The sequence below is a fragment of the Gallinula chloropus genome (assembly GCF_964237585.1).
Source record: "Gallinula chloropus genome assembly, chromosome: 13".
NCBI lineage: Eukaryota > Metazoa > Chordata > Aves > Gruiformes > Rallidae > Gallinula > Gallinula chloropus.
In genome coordinates, this window is record NC_140098.1 from 21,069,124 (window position 1) to 21,089,542 (window position 20,419).

A 20,419-nucleotide genomic window follows, 5' to 3' on the forward strand; every position below is an offset into this window, starting at 1 on the left:
CTGGGGGGGGAAGTGATGCTCTGAGGGGCTTGGCTCTGCTTTTCGGCTCACAAGGCCAGATCACTGCCTCTCCTGGGGCAGCAAGGAGGGTAAAGCCCCTCCAAGCTTCCTCCTCTTCCTCCCTCCTGCCCAGGGTTTTCTGCCACATGCCGGGCTCCCCACAAGATCCCTCGGCTCAACCCGCACGCCTGGGAGACCCACAGCCCCCACGGTGCTGATGCCCATCCCAATCCCCCTGAAACCTTCCTGCCAGGAAGAGCTCCATCCCCAGCACAGGCCAGCAGTTGGGATCAACCAGGATCTGCAGGAGAAGCGTGGGTAACGTTAGGATGGAGGGCAGAGGGAGGAGAGAGCGGGGAAGGCAGGAGGGAGCCGTTCCCTTGTCCTTCCCCGCTGTGACGGGGAAGAAAATCCCAGGTCTCCATATTTCTCCCCCTCCCCTCTGCTGAATCCAGCCTCTGGAGCCGCTTCTCCGGGCAAGGGAAACCATGGCAACCCCGGCAGCTCCCGCCTGACGGTGTTTAATGGAAGGGATGGGGACGGGTTTGGGATGTTCAGGAGCAGCGGGGCTCCTTCTGCAGGTCTGGGGAGGAGAGGGACCCTCAGCCTGCTTCATCCCCCCTCTCCCAGCCACCCCTTCCCATCTCAAAGCAAGTCTCTGCCAGCACATTTTCCTAATGAGCTCAGGTCCTCGTCAAGAGACTCAGAGGACCCAGTGGGTTCTGTCTCCCGGGGATGGAGTCAGAGGCACGGTGGAGCATCATGAACTGCTGGGTGTGAGAAGCCCAAAGCACAGCCCAGCCAAGGACAGCCCTGGAGAGCACTGGTGAGTCCATGGGATGGGCAGGTCTGGAGCTGGGGCCATCACAGGAAGACCATGTGAGCGACAGGACTCACACCTCCTTCTCCATGCAGCTTTTGGACTCTTCTCTGTGTCCTGTTGGTCTTTGAGATGTCAGGCCAGGCAGGAACAGGAGCATCGGATCAAAGGGGGGGCCCACTGGTGGGAAGGGTGAGGGCGTTTTGGGGAGCCCTAGTTCAACATGTGACAAAGCCTGAACCTTCCTCTCAACCTCACCAGCCTCGCTTTCTTGTTGATGGTTATGGAGCTCCCCTGGGAAACCTGGAGAAAGCCACAGAGATGTGTGGATCTGGGGAGGAGACGTGTGGATCCTGGGAGGAGACGTGTGGATCTCAAGAGATGTGTGGATCTTGGGAGGAGATGTGTGGATCCTGGGAGGAGACGTGTGGATCTCAAGAGGAGATGTGTGGATCCTGGGAGGAGATGTGTGGATCTGGGGAGGAGACGTGTGGATCCTGGGAGGAGACGTGTGGATCTCAAGAGGAGATGTGTGGATCTGGGGAGGAGATGTGTGGATCTGGGGAGGAGACGTGTGGATCCTGGGAGGAGACGTGTGGATCCTGGGAGGAGATGTGTGGATCTGGGAGGAGATGTGTGGATCCTGGGAGGAGACGTGTGGATCCTGGGAGGAGACGTGTGGATCCTGGGAGGAGATGTGTGGATCTGGGGAGGAGACGTGTGGATCCTGGGAGGAGACGTGTGGATCTCAAGAGGAGATGTGTGGATCCTGGGAGGAGACGTGGATCCTGGGAGGAGATGTGTGGATCTGGGGAGGAGATGTGTGGATCCTGGGAAGCCAGAGACAAGCCCCGTGCTGCTGCTGCTTGAAAAGGGAAAGGTGGGGAGTGTTTCAGTGCAAACAAGACAACCCGCCCACGGAGCGTCTGCTCCGCAGAACCCGTCAGCGTGACAACTGCTGCAGGAGCCCTGGTGGTGCCAGCTTGGCGCGGGGCCGGGGCCATCTCCTCCATAACGTGCTCCTCAGGGGCCCCCTGTGGCCCCAGAGCAACCCATGGGGGTCCCTGAGGGAATTTGGTGCTGCTCTAAGGCCTCACCGCCTCCCTCTGTGCACCAGAGCCCCTCTCCTTAGGTGGGACATGCCAGGGGGGAGCCAGAAACTCTGGAACCACCGCTGGGCTCCAGGAGACAGCAACAAAAAGCCAGCTGGGGGACATGGCAGGCCACCCGCCCCTGGGGACATTGTGAGCCACCTGTGTGTGGGGACTTCTCAAGAGGGTCTCCTCACTGGATGGAAAATTTAGGATGGGCACATGGGAACACGAGGGTCTCTAAGCGAGTCTGGTGCACTCACCGAAACCGAAGCTCCTGCCTGCTTGTACTGCTGGGCATGATGGCAAGGGCCAGGAGATGCTTGGGTGAGGAATCCCAGGATGCAGTTGCAGAATCCCAGTTTCCTGGGAAAGCAGCCCAAATCCAGGCTCCCTGCACACTCGCTGTGCTCAGAGCCACTCGCTGCCCCAGGGACAGAGCGGTGATGTGATGCTGGGCGCAGACGATGCGCCGGTGGTTGAACTGCCATGGGCATGGGCCAAGTTGTGCTCAAACCTTCTTCCCTTCAGCTGGTGATGCAGTGTCTTGGTTCTGCAGAGCATCAGCCCCTCGGTATTTGCTCCCTGTGATGCTCCCCTCAAACGTGGGACTGCCAAGGGTGTCCCTGTTCCAGCTGGCAGGATGGTGACTCCACCACATCCACTGTGACTCATGACAAACCCAGCCTTGTTCACTTGGCTGCCTGGCAAGCAGCATCCTTCAAAGAGGTCACCTTCAGCGGACAAAGCAGATCTCCAACATCTCCAGGCACGATCTGCTCAGGGAAATACTCACACAGCTCTGCACTGGAGAACAGGAGGGGGAACAGGCCCACACCAAGGAGAAGGAAGAGTTTCTTCAGAGGTTTCTTCAAACTTCTTCTTGTTTCTTCTGATCCTCCTCAGCGCAGAAGATCCATCGCTGGCATCCTCCAGGATAGACCAGACGTGAAAAGGTAACTAAATCTGGGAGCTTGATGGTCTGCTCAGCCCCAGGAATGCCCACCAGTTGTGACCACTGCTCCAAGGTGAAGCCCACTAGACATGCATCCAGTGCCAGCCTCCAGCCGCCCAAGGGAGCGTGTCCCAGGGGTTTCCTCCAGGAAACCTCATGGTGACCCACAGATAAAGCTGTCCTGCCTGCAGTCATCAAGGACCTGCCAGGCTTACAAGGTGCTGTAGGAACATCCGAGCAGGTACAGGAGGCTCAGCTGGGAAACAGGCAGCTCTCCCCCTCCCAAACTTCCAGGAAAGCTGAAAAAATACCCTCCCAAGGTACTTGTTCTCTGACTTTTACACCCACTGATGACTCGAGAGTAAAACAACCCCCCTGCTTCCACCACATGTGTTCCCAGGAGCTGAAAGCCCACTTCCCCCAGTGAGGGAACGATCCCAGCCCTCCAAAACCCGACCTCAGAGGGGAAACTACACGGGGCAGCCACATTTCCAGGTGTGCATCCTCTCTTTTGAAGGGGAGGAAGGGTAAGGGCTGGCTGGGGACGGGGAGAGCTGCGTAAAGCGGCGGCATCTCCTTCCTCGGAGACGTACGCTCCCCTTCCAGGCTGACAGCTGTGGCCTAATTTCCAAGAAACCTGACAGGCGCCTTATTTCTCCCCCTCTGATTTCTCTGTGCTGCAAATAAAATAGGTTAAAGGAGCGGGTGCAAAGCTGCACCAACATGAGCCCAGGGAGGCTCAGCAGGGCCTGGGAGAGAGGACCCGCGGTCCCCACGCTCGCTTCTCCATCGCTTCCCTTTGGGGTGAAGAAATAAAAGGGCTGTTGCTCCTGAGGAGCAGGATGCTGGTCTGGAGGAGGATGAGCCTTTGGATCCCCACCTTGTAGGGACAAGTCATGTTTGTCCCTGTGGGAAAGGGAAATTTGGGGGAAGGTGGTCCCACTGGGAATCACTGGATCTCTGAAAGCCCAAGGACCAGCTGGGGAGAGGAGATATTCAAGGTCAGACTTGATGGGGCTCTGAGCGACCTGCTCTAGTGAAGATGCCCCTGCTCACTGCAGGGGTGGGACTAGATGGCCTCTGAAGGTCCCTTCCAACCCAACCCATCCCGGGATTCTGTGAAAGGTGGTGCCTGCAAGCAACTTGCTGAGCCCAGCCCCGCTCCGGCCTCAAGAGCACCAGCTAAAAAAACCCAAACCCCTCATTTATGCCGTGGTTTGGATGCCCAGATGTTATCTGGGGTGGATCCCAGCACCCGACCTGCCTTCGGAGCCGGGATGCCGGGGGGATGCAGCCTGAGGAGCCTCACTCCTTCTCACCCTCCCCAGCCAGTAGATGTGCAAGAGGAGAGCAGCTGGGTGCTCCCCGTGACAGCCAGCACCCTCAGTGCTACAGGGGGGACTCTCTCCCAGCACCCCAGAGCAGCTCATGTGCCAAAGGGAAGGAATTCCTACACAGAGCCAAAGGTGTCCCATCCCAGGGCAGCACCTTGCCTGATGCTACTCGTGCCTGCAATCAGTGGGTGGCACATGGAGAGGGGGGGCCATGTGCCCCTTGGGGCTGAGCGCGATGGGGTGCAAGATGCTCAGAAGTGGCCAGGAACCTCCCCACAAAAAGAGGGTCCACACCCCACAGGCCAGGCAAGGAAAATCTGGGAGACAGCAGGGAAACTGCTTGTGCTGTAGCCACACTCCAGGGAACGCGATGGTTTGTGCGGTGGGGAGCTGAGGGCTCTGCTCCCCGCATCCCAACCCACCTTCCCCAGGCAGCTTTCCCAGAGTATTCCTTCTGGGAAGGAGGAAATATCCCCCCCCTGGACCTGCCTTCTGAAGGAACTTGGCCATTTTTGAGAGGATTTCCCTCTCCCACACACACTTCCCCTTCCTCCACCCTCTCGCTGACCCAAATCAGTCCCAGCCCGCTCTGGCGCTGCTGCTCACATGTGGTTCCTATTTTTCTACAGGAAAACCCATCAAATCCTTCCAGGCAGCTCCAAGCACAGCCAGTCTGGGAGCAGCATCACAGAATCCCAGGGCTGGAAAAGCCCTTTGAGATCATCGAGTCCAACCGGTCCTGTCCTGTGCTAAACCCTGAGCACCTCATCTCCCCATCTATCAAATACACCCGGGGCAGTGACTCCCCCCTTCTCTGGGCAGCCTGTGCCAGAGCCCGACAGCCCTTTGGGGAAGGATCTTTCCCTAATGTCTGAGCTGACCCTGCCCTGGTGCAGCTCGAGCCCATTCCCCCTCATCCCATCACCCATCCCTTGGGTGAAGAGACCATCGCCCACCTCTCTGCACCCTCCCTTCAGGTCAGTGTAGGCAGTGATAAGGTCTCCCCTCAGCCTCCTCTTCTCCAGGCTGAACACCCCCAGCTCCCCCAGCTGCCCCTAGGAAGGTTTGCTCTCCAGCCCCTTCCCCAGCCTGGTTGCCCTTCCATTGGGTGGGTGGGACAAGGAGTTCATCCCCAGAGTCTGGTGCCCCCCCCAGCTCCTCCAGCTCAGGATGGCATCTCCCCCACCAAGTACCTCCATCGTTCCCTGGACAGGGGGTCCAGGGGCTGGCCCAGCCCCTTCTATCCCCACAGGCTCCTCCATCACACTGTGGATGGTTCCCAGTGTGTTTCATCCCTACAGCCAACATCCGGCCTGGGGGATACTGGGTTTCCCCTGCTCCAGCTCCAGCTCCCACTCCATGGGGCCATGGAGATGAGGAAGATGTCCCAGAGCTTTGGTAAATTAAAACTTCATTAGGGATGTGGTCCCTTGGGTTTGTGGAGCCCACTGCATGATGTAAATTAGGCAATTCAAGAGCTGGGGGGGGGCAGAGGTACAGCGCCCACCCCAAATTCCCATCCAAGCCTGAGAGGAGCCCATGCCCAGCTGGGGCAGTGGGAGACGTGGAAGAGCAGAGCCTGGATGTCCCCAGGCCAGGAAACAGCACTGTGGAGCTCCAGCCATGGGGTTTCCCTTGAACTGGGGAGGGGGGATTTTGGGGAGCAGGGCAGGGGTTAACTGGAGGCGCAGAGGAACAAGCTGGAGATGAGCGAGGAGCATCCAGCAGAGCTGGGGGACACTCCATCCCTCCGCACCCAGGCACAGGCTCAGGCAGGAGAACTCCCCACTTTCTACTTCACAAAAAGGCGCGTGTGGGGGGCCCAAAAAATGAATACTAAATTAAAACACCCCCCCTTTTTCTCTAGGTTCTGCAGGGAGGGGGCTGGCGAGCACACAGCTCACTGGAGCCGCAGGGCAGGCGGCCAGCGCGCATCCCGGCAGGCAGAGCAGCGTGTTTTCCAGGCTCGCTGCCTCCCGACACAGAAGCTTCCCTTGTAGCTCTCACAGCTGTTTGGATTGTACCCGAGTTCATATCACAGTTTATCAAAGGGGCTGCGAGTTTTTTTTCTTCCCTCCTCTTTTTTTTCCCCTCTCTTTCTCTCTCTTTTTTTAACGCTTTGCCCGGTACGAGGCGAACGGTCCCCGAAGAAACAAGCACAGGGTTTGTTCTGCAATGCAGCAGCCCAGAGAAGGGGGGGAGAGGAAGAGATGACACACACACACACACACACGTGTGTGTGTCCATCCCCACCAGCCCTGATTCATTGCTGGTGGGGCAGAGGGAGTTTTGGGGTATGGATTTGGCAATGGGAGTTTGGAGGGGGCCGAAGGAAGAGGAGCATCCCAGCCTTGGGATGACACCACATCCCAACCAAAGCTGACACCGACCCAGCTCCATGCAGGGTCCCCAGCCAATCTCTCAGCATCCCAGCCTGCAGCTAAATTGCTTGCTCCCCCCACCACATACCACCCCATCCCCAAAGCCCTCCCCACTGGGGTACTGGTGGGCTGCCCTTGCCTTCCCACCCCCCTCCAGACGGAGAGCACGGCCCTGGGAACGGGAGGCAGGCTGAGCAAAAAGTGATTTAACATGCTCCTCAGCGCCTGCCTGCCAAGAGCAGCGGATGTCTGTGCTCTGGGGGACACGCCATCCCTCTGCTCCACCCCCCCATCCTGATTCCCCACCCCATTTAGCAGATTCAAACCTGCTTTCCTCCTTTTTCCCTATTTTTGGGAGACAAGACAGCAGTGCGGTCAGCCCCAGACCCTCTGTGAGGCAGAAAAGTCCCTTCCTGCCCAGAAAGAAGAAGGGACTAGTCCATTGTCTCCCTGCCCCAGCCCAAAGGCAACACCAGGAAAGAAGGGGTCATCCCACTGGGCGTCATCCTGGCAGGACCTGGAGACCTCAAGGAAGCAGCAGATTTCCAGCCAGGTGAACTTCTCCCATCTGCCGGAGCCAGAAACCCGCAGCCCCATCACGAGACTTGAGACCTTCCAGCTCCCCAGCTAATGCCATAAATTGGCTGAGTAACCTTATCTGCTCCAGCCTGCAGCTTCCAGAGCGGATGGAGAAGCATCCCACCCTCCTGGTCGTCCCCCACGGCGTTCGAGCAGCCCCCAAAACAGGCCAAGGACCAGCCCTAACAGAAGGGCATCGCATGGGAGGCGGCTGATGAACTGCCCCTGGGTCCTTTCCATGCAGCTTAACCTCAGAATACACCCCAGAGAAGGTTCTAGGCAGCAGGGAGCTTTATTCTGCCGCTCTGCAGAACAAGCCGAGGCGAGCCCTGCACACAGACCCCCCCAGGGAGCAAAGCTGCTGACTCAGGCATCCTCTCGCACCCCAGGGTGCCACTGCTCGGCTAGAAAAGGGCCTCTCCAGGCTTAAAAGTTAAGCCTTTCATGTCAAAACAACCACTCAGAACCACTCTCCAGCCGCTCGAGCACATCCTGTACCCCGGGAGGGTTCATTTGTTGTCCCAGCAAGGTCCCTCAGCCCTGAACGCCTGAGCTGCTCCATCCTGAAGAGCAGTGAAAAGCCAGCTGCTTCAGTGCTGGGCTCAGCTTAGTGAGCTAAACCTGCTCCCAGAGCTCAGACAGAGCCTGGGGAGTTGCTGCACAACCAGCCCTGGGGAGGGATGTTCTCTCCTTTAATCCTCCACCCCACAGCACTGGTACCAAGAAACGAGTATTAAATCCAGCCTGGAAAGCTGGGTACCGCTCCACTGCCTGCCTCCCTCCCGGCTGAGCAGCCTTCCCTCCGCAGGGCTCCTGCCCCAGGCCAGCCCTGGCTGCTCCAAAGAGCCATGTGATGCTTTTGGAAGCTCCTCTGCATTCTTCTGCTGCTCCAAGCCATCGTCCGGAGGCCAGCAGCTACACGTGAGTTATTTGCTTCTTGCTTAAGGGCTCCACTGGTTCCAGGACGGCCACACGCCAGCTAGGGCAGATAGTTCCTAATTAGTGAGAAGGTCCTGGGTCTGCTCATCAAGGGAATGCTGAGCCAGGGCACTGTGATCCCCGAGTGCCCAAGGAGGAATAACTTTACTGGCTCCCAGCCTAAAAAAAAGAGTCACAAGTGACAGAGAGAGAGACCGACCCCCGAAGGAACCCCCTCTCTGCTGCGATGCAGGAAACTCACATCAAGCCCCCCAAATCCTCTGGAGAGACCCTGGTAGCAGGTTTGCCACCTCTCTGAGTCCTCAGGGGGTGGGAAGTGTGAGATGGAGACAGGCAGGTGACCATCCCGGTTTGTTCTGGAGGATTCCGGGCGATTCGTAGCCCCCTCAACACATCCCTTCCCCATGAGCATCCCTCTCTCCCAGGCATTCCTGAGGCACTGAAGCAGCTCTGCAGCACTCAGCTGTGGCCGTAGGGTCCCCTTGGGTGGTGGCACAAGTGAGGAGGCACCAGGCTATGGTGTGATCTGGTGATGCTGCGCTGGATCCCACTGCAGGACAGACCAAGGGCACCTCTCGGATGCACCAGCAGCACCGGTGCTCCTAAGCGAGGGGGAGGAAACAATCTGGCTTCTTCCTTATGAATGCCAGGAGCTTTTGGAGCTGGTTGATGCTTCTGTGTAGCTCTATCCTGTCTTCTCTGGCAAACCACCTCGAGATACCCAGCTTGGGATGGGGTCCCTGACAATGAGCCCACCCATCACAGCCCCCATCCCTGCCCGAGCCAGGTTTGGAGGGGCAAGCTCTGCCTGGGTGGGCCACAGGTGCTTCTCCCAACATTGGGTGGGCACCCTGAGCAGCTCCACAGGTCCCTACAAGGGACGGTCCCACCTCCACATACCACTGCTCAACCCACACCCCAGTCCTCAAGCACACACTGTCCCATAACCTCCGTGTCCACATCAGGAGAGGGACCAAAGTCCTTCCCGAGTCAGCAGCCGGGCGCAAACAAGCCTGAGCTGGGCTGGAAACCAGCCTCCTGCTAACCACAGCCCCTCCACTGACCTCACAGACCTTCGGACTTACCCACCAGCAACGTGACAGGAAAACTGCTGCGCTGTGATTTAACAACCCCCCTGGCTGGCAGACAGGGGAGGGACGGAAGGTGGGAATGTGCATACGGTTTGGATTGGAAAAACAGCTAAAAATAGCACCATGAGGCTCCCATGTCTCTTCAGCAAGAGATCCGACCTTCTCCAAAGAGCCCCTGTCTCCAAGTTTTCCCACTCTGCTCTCCTCTGGCTTTACCACGAGGCAACAAAGATGCTGGTAGCCATCAGTAAGTTCCAGAGTTAACCACCAGTACCCCAGGGAATGGCTCAGCCCCTCACCCACCCCCAGAACCATCCCTCCAGCTTCAGATCTCCATCTCCCCCTCATGAGCCACAACGTGACCCGACAAAGGATGGAGCTGCAGTTTTTTCGTTAGTTTTCCTATTTTTTTTTGGCTTCCCCAGACTTTCTGGGGGATGAGTCATGGTAAAAGCCCCGGCTGGCTGCTGGGAAAGCCGGGAACGCCGGCGCCGCCAGTCCAGGCTCATCCTGCCAGAGCCGGAGGGAAAGAACTGAGGTGGCTGTGAGACAAGAGAGCTTTTAAGTGTGACCCTGCCCAGGCTCACCACAGCTGTAATTACCCCGCTGCCTTAACAAGGAATAGGGATGTTTTCCCTGCACAAACTGGGGGAGAAGAGAGGGGATGCCACAAGTGGGATGTTTCCTTCATTTTACCCTTAAATCCTCATGGGATTAAGTCTGATGTCACCAGATGCCCATCAAAAAGGAGAAAACGTGCACTCAGCTCGATTGTTTTGGGGAACACAACATAAAAATTCAAGGCAGGCAAGGGGAAACCCCGGGGACCCTCACCCTGCAGCCCGAACAGCAGCTGCCACCCTGCCCTGCCCCACGTTTCGGCGCATCCCCACACCCCGCCGTGCTCCGCCTCGGCGCGCATCGCTCATGGGATGAATCCAGCCCAAAGACTTGGCCACAGTCTCCTTGACCAAGCAGGTCCAACTCAAGGCCTGGCTCAGCTTCACGTGTTTTTGGGAGCTTCACACTCTTTATCCTCCCATCGCAGTGATGGGACCCCCATGAGTACCTCGTGCATCCTTCTGCCCTCGGACAGGCAGGGAGGAGAACCCAGCATCCTTCCCTCTCCTCCCACCAACCTCCCCACCGGTTTCTCCACCTCACCCCAACTGTTACATTCATTATTTCCCAGCGGGATGAGGAATTAGTGACCCCTTGCCCCAGATTTCATCCCATTAAGGATGATGTGGCTCAGCTGGGTGGAGGGATCCACTCGATTCAGCACTCTGAGCCCCTTGTTTCTTAATGAAGCGGGTTCTGACCACGCTTTTTAATAAGGATCTACTTCACCTCTGAGGATGGGAGTGAGAAATATGGTGCCTTGACATGCAAGAAGCAAATCCCAACGCTGCTCAACCCTGACATCCCTGTCCCACCCTGCCCTGGGGAGGGTGCGGAGAGGCTTTGGTGAGGATGGTGGGGTGCTCTGACCTGATGATGAAGGGTCCTCTGGTTTCCAGGAGTTTCCGTTCGCTGCTGAAGCGCTTGAGAAGGTTGATCATGAACTTGTAGAAGTAGGAGTTCATGGTGGGAGTGGAGGGTGAGCACTCCAAGGCTCTGGTACCTGGGGAAAGTGAGAGCAGGTCAGAGCAGCCAGGGCCCTCCAGGCAAAGCAGTCTCAATCATGGAGCAGACACCCAAAATACATTCACGGCCCTCAGCAGAGGAGGCTTGAGGCACGAGAAGATTTCCAAACCTCCTGTAACTGCACCTGCTCAGTCCAAGCACCACCAGCCCTCCAGCAGCCCCCTCTGTCCTGGGGAGAAGCATCTGAGGTGGCACATGGGCTTGTTGGGACATCCTCCCTGAGATGCTGGCCTTCAGCAGCTGAGAGCAGAAGGGCACTGGGGTGACAGGCCATCCTGTCTCCTTGGATGCAGCGTGTAGGCTCACCCCAAACCACAAATTATGGGTGAGCTGACGAGCCTCTCACCCAGCCCCACGTGGCATAGGCACCCCAGCCCAGTGTGCACGCAGCGGCAGGGACACGTGGTAAGCCCTGGCTCATGGCTCAGCCCCAGTTTTCACTCAGGGATGTGATTTTTTTTCCCCCTAGGGAAGTGACTTTTCCCCCCAGGATTGTGATTTGCCCCCAAAGCAGGAGCCACTCTGTGCACAGCATCACACGCAACGTGCCCCAGGGTAAGAGTAAAGCGCTGATCAAACTGCAGCAGGGCTCCAGGCTTAGAGACTGTGCCCCAAAAATGGTCTTTTCCTTTGTTCTCAGGGTGCCAAAGCCCCTTTTGAAAAACACCAGCTGGAGGCTGCAGCAGGGATGCTGGCATGGGGCAGGGATGCTGTGGTCCCTCCAGCCTGGAGCATCCTCGTTCCTGCAGTGCTGGGTGGGTTGGGACACAGACCTGCTCCCTGCTCCTGTGGTGGCCACTGTTTCTGCCCAGAAGGCAAACAAGGCTGTGGTTCAAGGCAGCAGCTATCACAGATCAGCCTCAAAGCAGGAAATTATGGGTAACTAGAGCGGCCAAGCAAGGAGGGTCATGGAGCAAAGGGCAGCCCCTGGCTTGGGGTACGTGGATAGCAGAGGACACAACATCCCCTCAGCCCAGCACGTGCAGGGAGCCGGTGGGTAAAGATCACTTTTCCTGCAGTGAAACTACAAGAGGAGATGGGTTATTTAGTAGGATGGTGCCCAAAAATGTTTGGTGAGAGTCTGCAACACTCACAAAGAGCTTTGCCCTTTAATTTCTCCTGCAGCAGGACCGTGTCTGACCGCAGCAAGGAGGGAAGCAGGCACAGCATCACGGAATCACAGGGTTGGAAAAGATCTCTGAGATCATCCAGTCCAACCATCTATCTGTTAAACACACCCAGGGGCAGTGACTCCCCCTTCCATGGGCAGCTGTCCCAGTGCCCAACAGCCCTTTGGGGAAGGATCTTTCCCTAATGGCTGATCTGACCCTGCCCTGGTGCAGCTCGAGCCCATTCCTCCTCGTCCTGTCACCCATCCCTTGGGTGAACAGTCCAACCCCCACCTCTCTGCACCCTCCCTTCAGTTAGTTGCAGGCAGTGATAAGGTCTCCCCTCAGCCTCCTCTTCTCCAGGCTGAACACCCCCAGCTCCCTCAGCTGCCCCTAGGAAGATTTGCTCTCCAGCCCCTTCCCCAGCCCCATTGCCCTTCTCTGGACTCGCTCCAGGACCTCAATGTCCTTCCTGGAGTGAGGGGCCCAAACCTGAACCCAGCACTCAAGGTGCAGCCTCACCAACACCGAGCACAGGGGCACAATCCAGCCCCAGACCTGCTGGCCACACTGGGTCTGACACAAGCCAGGGTGCTGTTGGCCTTCTTGGCCACCCAGGCACGCTGCCGGCTCACGCTCAGTCACAGTCACCCAGCACCCCCAGGGCCTTCTCCACCAGCAGCTCTCCAGCCACAGGTGAGCACCCCAAAGATCACTCCCCACATCCCAAGGCCAGCTGGTGTTTCCACCAGGCTGCCGATGGAAACCTGGAGAGTTTGATTTATGAATGCTCTCTGCTTCTACCAAGACTCAGCAGAGCACGGAGCAGCTAATTACAGAGGCAATCAAGCTGCCAAAGCCCAGGAAATCCAATGAAGAAGCCACGGGGGGGGTTTCCACCTTGCCCATTCCGGTGATATGCAGAGATGGAGCCACCCAAGGCTGGGATTGAGCATCCCAGAGAACACACAGCACCAAAGAAAAAGGAACATGAAGTACGTGGTCATCTGGGCCAGAACCTGGTGGCTCCTTCCCACTGGAGCCGTATGTTCTTCCTCAACGGAAGAGAAACCCCAAACCAGGCATCTCCCAGAGCACAGATGTTCAGCACAGCACTGCGTTTCCCCTCAGCTGTGGGGAAGATGATCCAGGATGGGGGGGGGTGGGGGGTAAAGAAGAAGGAAAGAAAACCCCAAGCAGGGGTCTGGCTGAGCCCAGGGTCTCCAGAACAACGGCGGGTTTGTTCGGCGCAGTGTGGAAACGCAGCCGCGCCCCACGGGCGGCACCACAGCTGCTCAGCGCTGCTCCGGAGCGGGCGGAGAAGAGACACGGCGCCGTCCAGGGCTCAGGCATCTCCCAGCCAGAAGGGGATGCAGGCACTGGTTGGCAGAGGGGGGGTGATGGGTGGAGGGAAAGGGTCATGTCAAAGCTGCAAAGGGATGTTCTTCTGTCCGCTTTGTCAAGCGGCGGCGAGGCAGCCAAGCCAAGGGCTAGGAGCAGGGGGGATGTCACAGCTCCACCCCAGGGGAAGGTCTGATCTGGGGCTTTCTCCCTCCTTGAAATCCCAAAAGCACAGAATCCCAGACTGGTCTGGGTTGGGAGGGACCCCAAGGGTCACAGAGCTCCAACCCCCTGACACGGAGAGGGCCACCAACCTCCAGGCCTGGAGCTACACAAGGCTGCCCAGGGCCCCATCCAACCTGGCCTTGAACACCTCCAGGGACAGGGCACCCACCCCCTCTCTGGGCAGCCTGTTCCAGCCCCTCACCACTCTCTCTGGAAAGAACTTCCCCCAATATCCCATATAACCCTTCCCTCCTCCAGCTCCACTCCATCCCCCTTGTCCTGCCAGGCTCTGCCCTTTAACAAGCTGATTCCCTCCTGTTCCTCTGCTCCCTTCAGGGACATGAAGGCTGCAATGAGGTCCCCTTGTCACCAGCAGCAACGTGCCCAGGACGAAGCCCTGGAGCCGTGCAGCTGGGAACAGCAGTGTGGGACACCGGATCGGGATGTTCAGCATCCCAGACTGGAGACCAGGAAGGACCCACTGGGTCAGCCAGGCATCCAAAAAACAGAGAGGCCTCAGAGATGGGATGGCAGCTGCAGGGTGACCAGCTTCCAGCCCCGCTTTCTGCTTCCATCAACTTGCTCCTGAGCCTCCAACTCTCCCTCCCAGCCTAGAGGAAGCTGGGCAGCGGCTCAGAGAGCTGGGAGCAAGGAGGGACTGGGACACAGAAGAATAAGTCCTAGGGTGGGTTTGTTTCTTTTTAAAGGTGATGTTACAACCTGTTTCATCACCCTTTGCCTCCAGGAGCACTGGCACCCAGCTCAGACAGGATCCTTCCTCCATCCCTCCCGCCCCCAGCGCCCAGGGGCTACGCCTGGGTGTCCCTGTGGATGGCTTCCACCGCGGCACGCTGTGTCAGTGCTCTCTGGAGAGCGAGAAACCAGCGTGTAGGAGCCTCCCAGGCTTCAAAACCCTCAACCCAAACCTCAGCTGGAGTTTAAAAGCTCGAGAACTCCTTTCCAAGCAGGCAAAACGTTCCTCTTGTGAAACCTCCCAATGCTCCAGAACCTCCTGCTCGCTCCGTGTTTATGGGGTGTCTAGGAAGCGGCTGCCACCTCCTTTGCCATCCATCACATAACCCTTCCTGGCGCAGCCCCGGAGCTCCGCTCGCCGCTCTGCGGGTTGTGGTTCAGCGCGGCGGCACCCTGGGCTCGGCAGAGCCGTGGGAGCAGCTTGGCGAGCGGGTTCCTCCGCGGCGCGAGCGGCGGCGCAGACAGAAGTGTTATGAAAACTGTGGCTCCATTAGTCGACGCTCGCGCCTCTCCCCCTTCCCCTGCCGCGAGGCTTCGCAGAGCCGCGACCCGCCAGCTCAGCTGTTACCGCACCCGCAGCGGGGCCGGTGCCACCGCTCCGATGCCTCTCTCTATTTTTAAACGCAGCACGGAGGAGGGAGCTGGAAGAGAGGTCTGTGCTGGTGATGGAACTCAGCCTGGGTATCAGCTGGAATAGAGAATAAAACCCTGGGAATTTGGGGCTGGGGGGGGGGGATCAGAGCAGGGAAACAGGCTGAGAAAGACCTTGACACCCATCCCATCCCCCCCCAATGACCCCTCCCAAGGACTACAGCATCCTCCTGCATCCCGGGGCTGGCGGATCCTTTCCTGAAGCCAACTCTGCAGCCTGGGGCCACGAGCAGGGTTCTTGCATCGCCTAAGCCAGCACCGCATCCGTCTCCATCCCACCCTCCCCAATCTATGGGTGCAGAGCGTGGCGAACACCCTCCAAAAGCACCGGTGCATCCCCGAGCGCTCCCTGGTTCGCGCTGTTCCCATCGCTCGGGCAGCCATGCTATAAATCAAGCAGGAGAGGCAATTAGGGATCTATATTAAGGCCCTTATAAATATATATATATCCCATATAGCAGGCTGGAACATTTGGGCTGTCTGGCTGCTCGACGGGCTGAGCTGCTTCGAGACCTACAGTGGCCAGAGCGTCCCCAAATTGCTCCAGGGGGGGTTGGGAAAGGCTTGGTGGGTGTGGTGGTGCTGGCAGATTCCACCACGACCTTGGCTTTTCCCACCTTGGCTACAAAGCACCAAAGCTCACCCTGGCAGAAGACACGACTTCCACTAATTTACCATAATTGGTTTCCAACTGGTCTTAATTAAAACGGGTGCAGAGTCGCTTAACTCCATTTAAACCGAATTTAAGTAAGATTGGCCTGGAATTGATTCCTTTCCGAAGCCTGCTAAAGCTGCAATAGCTGTTTAAGGAGTATCTGTGAGGGTAATTAGCTAAAATGATCTACCACAATCCTTAATTGAAGCGATTTCGGCGTGGATATGGGGAGGGTGAGCTATGAGTTGATGGGGCTGAGCCTCTTTCCCAGCCCAGCGCCTTCCCGGGGGCATCGTGTTTCCAGCTCAGCCCGGAGAAAGATCTCCTCTGGTTCCTTCGGGAGCAGCCAGGATAAACCTGGCAGCAGCTGGAGCCAGCGAGGCTTCGACCAGCCCGAGAGCCATCGGCGTGGAGTCGCTGCTGCCAGATGGTGCTGGGTGAAAACCCCGGGGCTCAGCAATGTGGGAACCTCCACGGCATCTTGCCCCCTTCCCCTTCCCCCCTTCCCCTTCCCCTTCCCCCCCTTTCCTGCTTTCCCCAGGATGTTTCGAATTTGAGCTTTCGCAAACACGGAGACGAAGCTGCTTCGCCCAACGGGATAAAAATAGAGTCAAAATCCTCCCCACCCCCCCCAAAAAAAACCCAACCCCGGCATGGGGAGTAGCTGGAAACAGATGGGAATGTGTCGGCAGCTCAGCTGGGCTCTGCAAAATCTCCTCTCTCCCTTCTCTGCAGGAAACAAACCCAGGGAAAGGCCGGCTTGCCCAGGCTCCGGCTGCGCTCACCCTGCTTCGGCAGGGCTGCCCGGACACCCGGGTGCTGCTCCCCTTCCTACCTGGCTAAAGAGCCGTGGGCTTCCCAGGAAGGATGGGAGCTCCTGCAGGCTCCTTTTCCCTCCTTATGGGAAGTCACTATGCAAACACAGCCAGGGAATAGCTCGGTTAATGCACAGGAGAGGAAAACACCCGGCAGAGACCGGAGCAGTTACACTCTGCAGCGAGTTCTGAGCGGGCTGAGGCTGCTGCAAGGGAAGGCAAAGCACATGGAGACAGCCCACAGGGAGTGAGCAGCCTTGGCCAGGCCACTTCTGCACCAATGCTCCTGGCAACAGCTTGGGGAAACTGAGGCAGCCCGGCAAAGTAACTGCACAGGGGTGTTGGGCTAGGGGTGATCTTATCTACACCAGTGACTTCTGCATTGCTGGCTTTGCTTTGGGAATCCGGCCAGCCACGTGCTGTGACCGTCTCCGGAGGGATCTAAGCCTGAAGAGACACTGGGTGAGCTGGGGTCACAGTCTGGATGGTCTCTCCTGGGGTTTTCCACTGCATCCAGGAGAAAAAAAAAACAACCCAGCCCCTCCTTTTCTTCTGATACCCCATCTCTCTGAGAAGCAGAAGAGCATTGTTGAAAGGCAACCCTCACACAGCTCTGTGCCAGTGGGGAAGGAGATGGCAGAGCCACCCACCACCCGGAAACAGCGCTGAACTCAGAGCACTCAGGAGCAGGAGCTCTTTCCTCTTCTGCTAGCTTGGCCTCCTTTGCTCCTGGCTGCTGCAGTCCTGATCCCGTGAAAAATGTTGGAAAGCAGCTCCTTGGAGAGCACATCATCAGCCTTCCATGGAGGGGATGAGTTCCCTCATCCAGAGGGGTTCCCCTTTCATCCCTGCCAGTTCAGAGCCAATCTGAGGCACCTGACAACAGCCCAGCTCTCTTTCCCTACCTATCCTGGATGCTCTGACCCTACAGACTCTTGCCCAGTGTTTTCACAGGCCTCCCTGATGGTTTCCAGACCATTTGGAGGCAGGACCTTGTCCTACAGAACCAGATCTACAATTACCCAAATGAAGTGACAGTGTACAGGGACGTAGCTCAGCTCACTGCAAAAAGAATCCCTCCAGAAGATGGTGATGGGAAGCCCCTGTGACAACACATCTCCAGTTTGGTCCAGGCTCTGGAGAGCTGGACGTTCTCCAGTGTGGATACAGCGAGTCTGAACCCAACAGCCCAAGTTTCTCAGGGGCTTTCAGCAGCCTCCTCCTGTGTAACCCACAATCTCCAGGACACCCATGGACCACTGGGTGGAAGCAATGACCTCGGGTGCATTAGCACAGCCCAATACAGAGACAGCCTCCTGGTACCCATCCTACAGTGTGAGGTGCTCAGAGGTCCCCGCCATCTCTGGCAGGAAGCCAGGCAGGAGAGACCCAACCGAGTGGGAAAGTGCCTCCTGTGAAACAAAGGGTGGTGACTGCTTCTCCATACAAAGCTGCAGAGGAAGGAAGGAAGGGATGTGTGTAAGAGCTTCCCAGCGCGAAGGGGCAGATGGTATCGGCATCCTTTTGGAGGGGGCTTTCTCCTCCCATGCAGAGCAGAGTTGGAGAGGAGGCGGGAGGGCTTGCACCTATGCCATCACAGACCTGGTCTGGGTGGGAAAGGGACCTTCAATGCCCATCTAGTCCAAGCCCCTGCCACAGGCAGGGACAACTTCAACCAGACCAGGTCGCTAAGAGTCCTGTCCAACCCGGCCCTGAATGTTCCCAGGGATGGGGCATCTCCCACCTCCCTGGGCAGCCCCTGCCAGTGCCTCTCTGTCCTCAGCACACGTCTTCCCCACGCTGAGCCTGAATCTCCCCTCTTTGAGTTTAAACCCATTACCCCTCGTCCTATTGCAACAGGCCCTGCTAAAAGGTTTGTCCCCTTCTTTCTTACAAGCCCCCTTCCAGTACTGAAAGGCCACAGAAGGTGTCCTTGGAGCCTTCTCTCCTCCAGGCTGAACCACCCCGACTGTCCCCAGAGCAGAGCTGCTCCAGCCCTTGGATCACCTCTGTGGCCTCCTCTGGACTCGCTCCAACAGCTCCATCTCCTTCTTGCCCTGGGGACCCCCAAGCTGGACGCAGCACTCTGGGTTAGAGGATGAGAATCACCTCGCCTGACCTGCTGGCCCTGGTGCCAACCGCTCCTGGGTCACCTGCTACCTGTCCCAACCTTTATGTAGTTGGAAAAAACTGCTCTCCAAGTAGAGCTGGCAGCATCAGGCAAACCCTTGGGGTGCTGGCAGCATCCCCCCAGGAGCTGGGGACCTCACAGCCCTGCAGCCCTTGTCCTTGAAAGGCAGGCAGAAGGTAAACCAAGGCCCCAAGACCAGAGCCCCGGAGGTCAGCACCCAGCCAGCCTCTCCGGGGCAGCGAGAGCAGCGATGGGATGCTGGGTGTCCCTGAGGGGGCCGGCCCTGGCTCATTGTGTTTGGGGAGCGTGGAGGGCAGCTGACCTTACGTAACCGGAGAACAAAGCGGCTAAATAAAAACTGGAGCTGGGAACGGGCCGCGGAAGTGGGACACGGCTTTCCTGACTAATCAACCGGCATCTGAAGGAAACCCAACTCAATGGCAGGGAAACAACTGCATAAACACATCCCGAGGGAAGAAAGGGAACGAGAGGAAGCTGGGGAAAGACCGTGGGGGCACCGGCCCCTTCCACCTCCCCTCCTGCCCTTGCCACTGGGGTGGCAAAGCCTGGAGAGCCGGGATGGAGAGGGCAGCGTGGAAACCTGCTGCGAGGTTGAGGGTTCTATGGGGACCCAGGATCCTGGACCTGCAAACCACCAACTGCACCCTTGGCCAGGCAGGACCAGAGTGGAGCTGAGCCTGCCATATCTCCCTCATTCCTCTGCCAGCTCTGATGGCATCATGGTGTGGAGCATGCTGAAGGGACTGGAGCGACTTAATGGTGGGGGGGAGCGCTGGTACCCTGCAGCCCCCCCTCCAGGGTGCAGCAGCATCCTACTGTCGAGGCAGCACTACCTGAGCCAAGGTGTGCTAACCAGGGAGGGGACACTTGGGGAATGCTCCCATACATCCCAGTACAGAACCAGTGACCACAGAAAGGGGTACACCTTTTCTTCAGCGCCAGCACCTCATGCCATCTGCCCAGGAAGGGCTGTACTCACAGCCAGCCAGCCTGCAGGGTACACTCTGTGTTCGCTCCCTGCATCGTTTGCAGACATAGGGACACCCACCAGCCACCCTCCCGCTCCAAAACCAGCTCCCCCTCAAACAACCCTCCAGCAAAATAAAGGGTCTTTTCCCAGAGCCTCTGCTTTTCCAGGCAAAACCCTGGAGCAGGGTCCTGGCCCAGCTGCGACCCCTCGTCCCCTTGGGAGCCAGAGCCCAGCGGCCAATGCGCTCCCAGCCCTGGGTGGTCAGAGCCAGACGGGATCGGGGCCACGTTCCTCCACGCTAAACGTCCGAGGCCAACGAACCAGCTCCTCTTCCCCTCCCCAAAACCATCTGCCTTTGGGTGAAAGCCAACCACCCTGCAAAGCTCAGTCCCACAGAAACGTCCAAAGAAATGATTTATCTGGCGCGTTACGAGGAAGAGGAAAATAGGGGAGGAAGCCAGGACCTGTTTGGACCTGCCTGGGGGGGCAAGCTGCCCCAACACTGGAGCAGCAGGAGCTCCATCTCCACCAGGATCTCCTGAGCGTGGGGAGAGCCAGGCTCTTTTCTAACGTTCTACTCAACTAAACGACGCCAAGTTACTCTTCCAGACAGCAACCAGGGGCCACGGCAGCTGTTAGGATCCACGCCATCCAGCCTGCTATTTTTAGCTCATCCACAAGGAAGGAAACCTCAGACAACCATCAACACGAGCTGAACCGCGGCTCCTCAGCTGCTTGGCCAGCACCGCAGGAGCTGCTCCACCCAGGCGGTCTCAGCTTCTGACACCGGGAAGGATGGATGAGGCTCAGGGAGGGCTTGGGGAGGTCGCCAGCATCACAGCCCCCACCTTTCCCTTCCAGCTCAGAGCTGGAACCAAACAGGTACATCTGTGAATAAACTCCCCCCCCAA

The 20,419-nt window shown here is 58.0% G+C and overlaps 1 protein-coding gene across 2 annotated transcripts in view; it reads right to left on the minus strand.

The window, feature by feature from the left end:
- The window catches only part of VAC14 (VAC14 component of PIKFYVE complex), a gene marked incomplete at its 5' end in the record, with an annotated part of 60,500 nt that overhangs the window by 9,762 nt on the left and 30,319 nt on the right, over positions 1-20,419 (minus strand). For both annotated transcript variants that reach the window (XM_084269979.1, XM_084269978.1), the window contains one exon: positions 10,682-10,814. In XM_084269979.1, coding sequence (XP_084126105.1) covers positions 10,682-10,814 — 133 coding nt within the window. The remainder of the gene's footprint in view (positions 1-10,681; positions 10,815-20,419) is intronic.